Source organism: Dreissena polymorpha, chromosome 16 (assembly GCF_020536995.1).
Source record: "Dreissena polymorpha isolate Duluth1 chromosome 16, UMN_Dpol_1.0, whole genome shotgun sequence".
In the NCBI taxonomy this organism is placed as follows: Eukaryota; Metazoa; Mollusca; class Bivalvia; order Myida; family Dreissenidae; genus Dreissena; species Dreissena polymorpha.
Genome location: NC_068370.1, coordinates 24219542 through 24232047, shown reverse-complemented (window position 1 = coordinate 24232047; position 12506 = coordinate 24219542). Strand labels below are relative to the sequence as shown.

The following is a 12506-nucleotide window of genomic DNA, read 5'->3' as shown; positions in this document are numbered from 1 at the left end:
ATGTTTGGGCTAGTAAAATCTGACTCGGGCTAGTTCAAATTCCCATATTACTAGCCCGACATGCTTGTAGATTTACATCTAAATTTCAATGACTGGATCATCTCGAAACTTATCGATGATTTGATAACCAGCCAGATCTTTTAAAGCATTTCTTTATTATGGTTCTTAAATTATATATGTTTTTATCCCTTTCCCCCATAAGAAGCAAAGTGAAAATGGCTTTTGCAACTACCTTTTAACCTGAAAAGCCTGCGAGTAACTTGCAGTCTGTTCAGGTTTTATGCTGTTTGCCATTTATCAGTATCTAAGGGTCAGAAATTAAGCCTTTTAAACTAGAATCTAGTAAGAAAAGTATTGAAATAAAGGTAAATTTCTAACAGACTACAATTGCATCAAAATACTTATCTAAAATTGGTAAAGTGTTATAAAACCTTGCCTACTCTAATTTCAACAGTTGACTGGTAAATCAAATCGTCCTTAAACTGTGTAAAAATTTGTGTGGGCATATTTAAGCTTAGTTTGATAGATAAACTAAATGCTGAAAGTATTTCTTGATCGATGGACACCCAATCAGCGACTCTATTTAAACTATCACAAAGAACTTTATGTAACCAAGTATTTTTTTCACCTTTTTTGGGAATGGCCCCAGGTCCCTTTGAATTGAGAAAATTCGCAGTGTTTTGACTAAAATTGGGGAAATTGTATTGTTGCTGTTATGCTTAAAAATGTTTCAAAATGTGTTTTCAGTATTATTTTTACTAAGATTGAACTTATATGGCTGGATGGAAGATGAACAAAATGTTGAAACCTAAAAAAACAAACTTTTGGGGGGGGGGGGGAAACCTTCAATTGGGAATTTTTACATCCCATTTGGGAAAATATATACTTTTTATACCCCCGGATCGAATGATCGGGGGTTTATTGTTTTTCGCCTGTCCGTTAGTCTGTCTGTCATTCATTAATTCGTTCATTCAATGTATGTGTGTGTCCCAAAACTTTAACCTTGCTCATGACTTTTGCAATATTGAAGATATCAACTTGATATTTGGCATGCTTGTGTATCTCATGGAGCTGCACATTTTGAGTGGTGAAAGGTCAAGGTCATCCTTCAAGGTCAATGGTCAAATATATGGCTTCAAAGCGGCGCAATAGGGGGCACATGTCTTGTTTCCACAGGGAATGGGGCCGAATACCGGACCTGATTTTTAACGGAAAAAAAGCACCATAATCTAAACTGGAGATGAGACCATTGACAGATTGTGTCCCCTGTAGTTGTCAAATCATGAAATCAACCATTGACAGATTGTGTCCCCTGTAGTTGTCAAGTCAACAATTGACAGATTGTGTCCCCTGTAGTTGTCAAATCATAAGCAGACAGGGCCATTTTAGGGGAAGCGGGTCACTACCCTCATGAGGGGGGAATTTTGGATGCGTTTCCCTTTTTGGGGGATTTTTTACTTACTCTCTCATTATTACATTTGTACATGTTTGCACTATATTAATTTCTTTTTTCATAATTTAGTATGTTTGACAAGATTAAATTGAAATAGAATTGAGATATAATAATCATGAGACACATCTTTCTATAAAAAAAATTATAATTATTTTATTTTTTTTATAGAAAGAATACAGGGGGAATTTTTCCCCCCAAAAGGGGAAAAAAGTATACTTTTCAGGTGGGGGACTGCGGCCGAATTTCGGCCACAGATTTGACAGATTGAGGGCCCAGTGGCAGATACTAACTAAGTTCAAAGCTGCATGAAATAAAGAATGGACACATTACATCAAACCTTAGTCTGAAATCACAAGAATATTATAAGGCCGTCCACATACATATGTTCATGATGGATCCTGCGACACTGAGAACCCAGCATAACTGAATGAACTGTTTATTAATTCTTTCATGCTCAAATACGCATTTTGTGAGCTGTTTATGAACCCTTTTATGCTCAAATAAGCATTTTTGCGTGTTTTAGTCAGTTAGAAAATTGTATTATTTTAAATAGGGATGCAAAAGGTTACAAAAATCATTAACCGGTTAACCTTTTTCCGTAACCGGTTATGAACTGGTTAACCGAAACGCCTTATGTAGTTCAAATGATTGAGAGTACTTAAAAAATGTCATACCGCTGGAACCGCTATGTAGAAAGAAAAGTAATTTCAAATTGCTTTCGTTGATAACATGCCAGTTTCGTAATAGAATTTAGTATACAATTTATTTTAATCATTTTGTAAATGTATGATATATGTTTTATTTATTTTTCCTGCGTAAATGCATAGGAGTAAAAAATTAAAAAACTACACGATGTTCATTTTCACGTGTTATTAACTTATTTTTGGTTGGGCCGCTTATTTAACGCTCGCGTTGTATCGCTCACAAAAATGGTAAGTTCCGTTGTTTAATCTGTTTTAATTTTTGATACTCAAATAGGCTTAATATAGAAACATTTTTTTCTATTTCAAGTCGACGTTAAGTGGGTCATGTGTGTTCAACGAACCCACATCTCTTCTTATTCTATAATTGCATATTTTGTTGTTTGCATTTTAGCGTTTGTAGCCGAAGTATTATCGTTTGATTTCATTGTACAATTAAAAAATATGGGTAAAGTAAAGGACACGAATGCAAATTAAATTAATTGTGAACCAAATGTAAATTGAATATTTTATATATTAATCAGTACATTTATTTAATAGTGAAGTACCAAAGTATTATGATCTCAAATACTGATAGTTACGTATGTTTGTTAACATACCATAGCGCACATTTTAAGCAATGACACAAATACTAAATTTAACAGTTTAATTTATTTTTATTTTCAATTGACGTTTAATTATTTAATTAGTAAATAATTTGCTTTCTTAAATAAAACTTGCATTGGAAATTATCATAATGATATTATTTTTTATAAACAAAAACGACGTTAACTCGTCAAGATTTTAACTACAAATGCAATATGTGTGTATTTCGATGTTTATGAGGTCCTTCCGCGCCTGAGGCTGCATTATGTGAGGACCCGGAGTGTGTCCTAGCATTCCTTCCTAATCAGATTGTAGACTCACGAAAGTTGGGACGAATTTTGAATGATAGCTGCAATTTCCAGCTAGTTATTGTTTAACTGAAAGGTTTTTTATTTTGAGGTGGTCTTGTGCTGTGGGGGGAAACCGGAATACCCGGAAGAAACCCCACCTGTCCGTTAGGTGACCACCAACCAAACTCACATGCGCCAGGAACGGGAATCGAACCCGTGTCGCCTAGGTGAGAAGCGAGCGTGCTAACCACTGCGCTAGCCGGACAGCCAAGAATGCAATATGTGATACAATTGTTACTTATAAACACGGTATTTTCGCGAGCAATTGGTGTTGGATATTGGTTAACAAAACATCAAAATAAGTCGTTCAATGTCTCAACTGATTTTATATAGTTCAATTAAGGTGTCAATTACGTCTTCGATAAAACATGTAGCTCCTACTCCCCGCAGTTCGCTAGTTAAATTTTCGCGAGTCAAAAAATACAACAAAAAAGTGTCACTTATCAAAATGTACCCCCTATTGTTATCACAAAGGTATTGATTAATTGCGTTTATTAATTTGACTGTTGACACGTTTTTTATTACCGTCGATGGTGCGACATGTTGTTCTAACTAGTCGCCAGCGCAAGTTGGCAGTATGTCACGCGAAAAAAATAAAATCGTACGAATTATTCCATGGAAAAAAAATCTAATATTTTTCCACATTGACAATCATTTTTCCAGGTTAACCTGTTCCCGAAAATATAACCGGTTAACTGGTCGTTTCGGTAGGTTAATCGGTTAACCGGTCAACCTCTTGCATCCCTAATTTTAAAGGTTTCTTACTAGATGTCAGTTTTTAAAACTCTTCTTTTCAAACCCTAAGATACTGCATGAACAGCAAACAGTATAAACTTTTTATCAGTCTGCAGTTAGCAAGCTGTTCTTGTTTCATGCTGCACGTTGCATGTAGCCATTTTCACTTTGCTTCTGAGGGGTTAAGTGTTTAATGTGAAATGAATGCCTTTGAAGTGAATTAGATGACTGTAGATCCTTTGAAGTAGCCAATATTATAATCAATGTCTGTTGTAATGATACCCATGTAATTGTATGTTGTTTTATTTCTGAATGCCTGCGGATACAGCCAAGCACTGACAGCATGTTATGGAACCAATTACGTGAAAGTCAAATGCAGTAATGATGCTTATAGTGTGAAACTGACAACGTATTGTGTTCCTAAAGTCCATACAGACTCTATATAAGCATAATCTGCCTCAGTGTCTTGCCAGGTGCAAAACGCTTGGTAATTTGTCCTATTAGTGGAATATAGCCTTCGGGAAATATTGACGAGTGGTTCTAGCTTACGCTGCTGATTATTTACAATGTTTCTGGATATGCCAGTATTTGTCTCTGAAAGACTCAATCAATTGTGTTTGAAAGTCATAGCAAATTGATGAGAGTGTTAAAACAAAATAAAGTGATTCATGATTCTTTTATTACGTTTTGGGCATAATAGTCAGTGACCATATAATTATAAATGAAATATTTTTGTTATTATGATGAAAGTGTTAAAATTGTACAAATGGTTGTTTTAAAGTGTGACATTTGAAATTACATTGCAATACAATGGGTTAATAATGTTTTGGCCTTACAGTTTGAAAAAAAATGGAGTACTGAATAAAAAAGTAAGAAAGCAATAAATTGCTCCCTGATCGATGATGTCTCATGTGCAAAGTAGGTAAAGATTTTGAATAAAGACAGTAAGAAAGAACAACTGGAGAAAATCAAAATGTTGAACACCGAGAACCTTGCTATCACACAGCAGAAGTTTGCAAACGTGATCAACAACATCAACCGAGAACTGCTAGAGAAAGGTTGTCTATGGTGTTGTATTGTCTTTTTGTTGTGAGTTATCATACTTTTATTCAAGAGGGGTCTGTATTATTTAACATTATACCACAAGTTATACTGAGTTTTTAAAGATGTATCATTGCTAAGCACCAACCTGTATGTTTATACAATATTTTCAGTAATTTTCGTCATTTCCTCTCAATCTTTCTTTTTATCCTCAGCATTCCTTTAATTTTACCGGCATAATGCAAAATAGGTATTATTTGTTGCACCGTTAGTAATTAACTGACGGTGTATGGAATATACACATACGAGAAAGGTATTAAATTACTGAGGTTGTATATCCCATACACCGTCAGTTACTAACGGTGTAACGATTATATCTACACCGACTACTTGATTACTTGGTTGGTATGGAAATTACTCGGGGTGTATGGAAAATGCTCCATGGCCAGGTGACCGCTCTAAGCCAGTCCAATAAGGTCATTTTTGTAGTAGGTGAGATATTATGCCATATACAGCTAGCGTAGCTACAGCCCAGCCCCAGCAACAGGGCTGTCTGGTCACCACTACCCTGTCTGCTGTAAAGTCACTTCAGGTTTCCTGTTTTCTCTGGTGAAATACATGCATGTGACAATCAATCTCCACAAGGTGGTCATTTGTTATAAGCTGCATGTATTTAAATATTGCGGGATGAATGACAAAGTTAAAGCCTTGACAAGCTATAATATGGCCAAATTTGACCTGCGACCTTTAAATATTAAGACCTTGTTCTTAGAAATAGGGAGACAGGTTTTGCACATGACGTGTCATCACCTCATTGTGGTTATTTAGTGACTATTTTAAAACGGATTGATGAATAAAAAAACAACTGTTTGGACAAGCTGAGCTATGGCAAAATTTGACCTTTGACTCTTAAGAATTACCTTGACCTTCGAGGTAGGGTGACAAATCTTTGGGAGCAAATATATCGACAAAGTATCATGATTTGTCAAAATGATGTCATCATTTTAATTTTACAAAGCAATACTTGGTGTTATATCTGTTGTGTATGCTTGGTGTTATATCTGTTGTGTATATATCTGTTGTGTATGTTTAATGATAAATATGTAAAACATCAGGCATAATGTTCTCTTGAGAGTGTGTTGTTGAAACAACCAAATATTGTTAATTTTGAAGTGCACCATGGTTTAGTTAATAATTAAAGACTTTGACATACATTATAGTGTTTAGTTACCATCTTGTAGAAAATCAAAAATGTATTTGAAAACATTTTCTTTGATATTTTTGTTTTGTTTGCTTATTTTATAGTTTATTTTCATGATTTTGCTTTTAGTATGATGTTATGATGCTTATTGCTATGATTTTCCCTTCCAAAATATATAGTTATTGTAACCAATTGTAATTTAAAACGAATATGATTGTGGTTAATACAAAGCTATTTTGACATAAATAATCTATAAAAAGGTTATAAGACACTAATGTTTCTTGTTTGTTACGATTTATTATGCACTGTGGGAAACTGTGTGACATTGTGGTAAAAAGTTTGTTGTAATTTCAGGATTTTTATGTCATAACCAGAACTTTTTCTAACCTTTAAGACAATACTACATTTAAAAATGATAGTGTTAAAATACTTTAAGATAATGCATATTACATCATAATTTTCCAAAGAAAAAATCTTTGGCTTTCATTTAAAATGAGAATTGCCACTGTTCAAATTCATTGTGGAAAATATTCGTTGTTTTATCTGCTAGCAAATATTGAAGGCTGTTAATAAATTGATCACTTCAATTAGAACTTAGAAATGTTTGTTTTTTCACAACTTAATTTGTAATCTCATTATTACGACAACACTGAATCAGCAAAAACTGTACAGCAAAATTGACTGTTTATTACAATAAAATAATAATTATTCATTTCATATATTTTCTCTTCTGATGGAAAAACTAATCACAGAAAATAACTGCAGAGCTTTGTCTTTTGGTTTGTTGTGTATACTTGATCAAGTACCTTGATACCTAAGATGTGCAATTCATGTGCTATTTTCAGGTTTTGTGATCAGCCCCGGCCAGGGTTTGGATTCCGCGCTGGAAGACATAAGTCCGACCCAGCAGCAACTCATTGGAAACAGACAACTTATAACAGACATGAGTATGTATCAGTGTATCAGTATAACAGACATGAGTATATATCAGTGTATAAGTATAACAGACATGAGTATGTATCAGTGTATAAGTATAACAGACATGAGTATGTATCAGTGTATAAGTATAACAGACATGAGTATGTATCAGTGTATAAGTATAACAGACATGAGTATGTATCAGTATAACAGACATGAGTATGTATCAGTGTATAAGTATAACAGACATGAGTATGTATCAGTGTATAAGTATAACAGACATGAGAATGTTTCCGTGTATAAGTATAACAGACATGAGTATGTATCAGTGTATCAGTATAACGGACATGAGTATGTATCAGTGTATCAGTATAACAGACATGAGTATGTATCAGTGTATAAGTATAACAGACATGAGTATGTATCAGTGTATCAATATAACATACATTAATATGTATTGGTGTATCAGTATAACAGACAACTTATAACAGACATCAGTATGTATTGGTGTATCAGAATAACAGACAACTTATAACAGACATAAGTATGTATCAGTGTATCAGTATAACAGACAACTTATAACAGGCATGAGTATGTATTGGTGTATCAGTATAACAGACAACTTATAACAGACGTCAGTATGTATTGGTGTATCAGAATAACAGACAACTTATAACAGACATGAGTATGTATCAGTGTATCAGTATAACAGACAACTTATAACAGACATTAGTATGTATTGGTGTATCAGTATAACAGACAACTTATAACAGACATGAGTATGTATCATTGTATAAGTATAACAGACAACTTATAACAGACATGAGTATGGATTGGTGTATCAGAATAACAGACAACTTATAACAGACATGAGTATGTATCATTGTATCAGTATAACAGACAACTTATAACAGACATGAGTATGTATCATTGTATCAGTATAACATACAACTTATAACAGACATCAGTATGTATCAGTGATTAAAGTATAACAGACAACTTATAACAGACATGAGTATGTATCAGTGTATAAGTATAACCTTCATGAGTATGTATTGGTGTATCAGTATAACAGACATGGGTATGTATCAGTGTATAAGTATAACAGACATGAGTATGTATCAGTGTATTAGTATAACAGACATGAGTATGTATTGGTGTATCAGTATTACAGATAACTTATAACAGACATCAGTATGTATTGGTGTATCAGAATAACAGACAACTTATACAGACATGAGTATGTATCATTGTATCAGTATAACATGCAACTTATAACAGACATCAATATGTATCAGTGATTAAAGTATAACAGACAACTTATAACAGACATCAGTATGTATAAGTGTATCAGTATAACAGACAACTTATAACAGACATGAGTATGTATCATTGTATCAGTATAACAGACAACTTATAACAGACATGAGTATGTATTGGTGTATCAGTATAATAGACAACTTATAACAGACATGAGTATGTATTGGTGTATCAGTATAACAGACAACTTATAACAGACATGAGTATGTATTGGTGTATCAGTATAACAGACAACTTATAACAGACACCAGTATTTATTGGTGTATCAGTATAACATCAGTGAATCAGATATTCGAGGATATCAGTGTATTGGTATAAACAAGTAGGTATCATTGTATTCGTATAACAAACATGAGTTGTGTATCAGTACAACATGGATAGGTATCAGTGTATAAGAAATGAAAAGTTATCAGTGTATCCGTATAAAAGATATGAGTTGGTTTCAGTGTATCTGTATAAAACACATGAGTTGGTATCAGTGTATGAGTATAACAGACAGGAGTTGGTATCAACGTATAATACTTTAATAAGTATCAGTTTTACTGTTTAACCAACATGAGTAGCTATCAACCAGTATAACAGTAGAAAAAAATTAAGTCTTAGTTTAAAAAACAGAAGCAGCTATCAGAACAACAGACACAATCTATCAGAAGCACATAATAGTCTATCAATAGTATTATACAACACTATGCTTCTTTTATTCTTTGCTGTTGTACTTTTCTGTTTATTTGCTCACTAGGAGAATTTGATACATAGGCAACAAAATCCCAAAACAATTGGCCTTCTCAATTTGCAGGGCTACATTATTTTCTATTTCCAGGAGCTCAGAATTTCGATGTGATCCGTTTTGCGACCTATCGGACTGCCTGCAAGCTGAGATACATCCAGAAGAAGACGAATTGTGAGTGATATGTGTCACACTCAACGCAACATTTGCTGCTCTTTTTAAGCACAAATTGTGTCTGGACATAAATAACTGATTTAAGTTGCAGATGATCTTTTTGTTTCAATTGAAAGGCTGAGAAACAATAAACAATTCTATGGAGAGAACTGTTTAGCTTTTTTTGCAGATTGTTTAACAATTATTTTCCCTATGTTTTGAATTATTTTATTGTAATTTCTATAGTAAGTTTTGTTCATGCCTTACTTAGTTAATTGGTAATATGAAGATTATTTTATGTTCAAGTTTTATTTTGTACATTATGATTATGAATGCGCTCCGCTTTCTCTTTCAAATGTTTAAATCTCACACCAACATTTTATAATCAATTATTAAACATTGCCCAATTGAAGTAATCCCGATGTTGTTTTATTATGCTCCCCAAAATATATTCGGTGGAGCATATAGTTGCCAGTTTGTAGTTCCTTCCTTCCGTCACACTTTTTTAACAGTTTCTCATAGCAGTGATTTTTTTTGCTTTTATTTCTTACAGCATGTGCCATTTGAATTGGGAAAATTAGCGCGATCAACCATAAAATTGGGGAAAATAGCTCCATAAACCATGACATTGGGAAAAATTAAGCATTAAAAATATGATTATAAGTAACAGAATTAAAATTGTTTACAAGTGCATGTTCAAGGCAAAAGACCCTTTTTTTTTTTTTTTTTTTTTTTTTTTTTTGGAAATTGAGCTTTTTTGGGGAAATTTTGGTCAGCCTTTTGGGAAAAAACATTGATTTTTGCCATTAATTTGGGAAGCAGCCGAAAATCGGCGGTAATTTTTAGCAAAAAAAATCACTGCATAGCACCATCATTTCTTTATCGATCTCTTTCATATTTGGCATGTACGTACCTTGCATGGACCTCTACCTTTTGATGAGGTTTGAGGTCACTGAGGTCAAGGTCACCGAGGCTAATAATAGATTTTTTCGTCACACTTTTTTGAAGTTTCTCATAGCACCTTCAATACTTTACCGATCTCTTTCATATTTGGCATGTATGTACCTTGCATGGACCTCTACCTTTTGATGAGGTTTGAGGTCACTGGGGTCAAGGTCAAGGTCACCGAGGCTAATAATAGATTTTTCCGTCACACTTTTTTGACAGTTTCTCATAGCACCTTCAATACTTTACCGATCTTTTTCATATTTGGCATGTACGTACCTTGCCTCGACCTGTACCTTTTGATGAGGTTTGAGGTCACTGGGGTCAAGGTCAAGGTCACCGAGGCTAATAATAGATTTGTCCGTCACACTTTTTTGACAGTTTCTCATAGCACCTTCAATACTTTACTGATCTCTTTCATATTTGGCATGTACGTACCTTGCATGGACCTCTACCTTTTCACGAGGTCACTGGGGTCAAGGTCAAGGTCACCGAGGCTAATAATAGATTTTTTTAGGTGGTTATCAACACATAGATTGACAAAGGGCATCATCGGGGAGCATCCATCAGTTTCACTGATATTCTTGTTGTTCAAAATGGTGGAACCCGTACTTTTAATGTACCTTGTTTAATCATGCAAACACTTTCAGTGGAAATGGTAGACATCTGGAACATCATTGAATGCTTTCGGGAAAATGGTCTGAACACGCTAGAGGCCGACACAGAATTGAATACGTCACGAGTTGAGGCAATTCTGTCGTCCATTTTCTCCCAGCTCAACAAACGCGTTCCAGTCACCCGTCAGGTGGATGTGAAAATGTCGTCGGGTATGCTGCTCAACTGGCTGATCAGCGCTTATGACAGGTACATTCATGGTTGCTAAGGTGACAGGTACAGTCATGGTTACTATTTTGACAGTTACAGTCATGGTTGCTAGTATGAAAGGACTAATCATAGTTGCTATCGTTTAACGTACAGTCTTGGTTGCTATCAGGTGACAGATACATTCATGGTTTCTATGGTGACTGGTACAGTCATGGTTGCTATGTTGGCAGGAACAGTCAAGTATTAGCTTTGGTGACAGATACAAGCATGGTTGCAATGATGACAGGAACAGTCATGGTTGCTATGATGACTGATACATTCAAGGTTGCTATGGTGACATGAACAGTCATGTTTACTATGGATTGTTTAATTTGGTCAGATATATTTTAAAACACAGATAACATAAATATGGTAAAGAGATTCTTGGCAAGAAGGGGAAAGACACTAAAATTGCTTTGAAATTTTGAAACAGAAGTGACATGTCTTTTATATTAATTTTATTTTTTGCATATATAATATTATGCTAGTATGAGAAGATGATTGGTACATGGTCTTGGCATACTATTGTACCTTTCCATTTATAAATACCTTTTTAGGCATATTATTCTTAAACAACTAAAAAGACTTAAATTGTGTTACAAGAACATGTCAGTGAAGAAAATAATGATGCATAAAAAAATATTTGTGAATTTCAATGACATTTTAAACTCAGTTTCCAAACCAACCATGCATGCTCTGTCTCTGTTTGTCTTTGAGGTTATTATATTCCCATGTTTTATGTTCCCATGCTTACAATCAAAGCATCCATCCATTGACAATTCTTATGTTCAGGGAGGATCTTTCAATTTAATTGATATTCTTGTTTTACAAATTTGTGGACAAAAATTAGGACAAATTCGATTTGATAAATTTGTGAAATAGTCCGTGTAAAATGTTAACTATTATGATATTGTTAATTATTGTTATGTTTTCACTATTTTTCCAGCTCTTGTCATGGTCGTATTAGAGTGTTCAGCCTGAAGGTGGCGCTGTCCCATCTGTGTGCAGGAAAACTCATAGACAAACTTAGATGTGAGATTTCCATACATTTTTAACTCATCTGCAGCCATATGTATAAATCTGGATAATTCTTATCAAGCGGATAACTTTTGGTTATCTTATCATTAAATTGAAGATAACCAAAAGTTATCCGCTGGATAAGAGTTATCCAGATTGATACAATTGACCGCTGAGCTATTGTGATCTATTTATGTCCAGCGTGTAGTGTATGGTTAGTGTGGTGTGTCGTCAACTTTAAGCGTTTACCACTTCATCCTCCAGTCTTGATGAAACTTGTTCAAAGTGTTCATCGGACAATATGAAGGCTGAGTTTGAGTTCCAATAACGGACAAATGGATCAAATACTAGGACAAATCTTAGAAAAGCCTTGATACCTCTCTAGATGCCACAAGTATGGCTCAATCTTGATGAAATGTAGTCAGAATGTTTATTTCCACAATACATAGGCCAAGTAAGAATCTGGGTCACATGTGTTCGAAAAAAATATCACCAG

At 34.2% G+C, this 12506-nt stretch overlaps 1 protein-coding gene across 1 annotated transcript in view; it reads left to right on the top strand.

Annotated features, from left to right (window-relative positions):
• Nucleotides 1-12506, top strand: part of LOC127861999 (dystrobrevin beta-like) — a 73347-nt gene that overhangs the window by 15697 nt on the left and 45144 nt on the right. Inside the window, exons 2-5 of the mRNA XM_052400846.1 lie at nt 6912-7013; nt 9125-9205; nt 10780-10993; nt 11940-12025. Coding sequence (XP_052256806.1) covers nt 6912-7013; nt 9125-9205; nt 10780-10993; nt 11940-12025 — 483 coding nt within the window. The remainder of the gene's footprint in view (nt 1-6911; nt 7014-9124; nt 9206-10779; nt 10994-11939; nt 12026-12506) is intronic.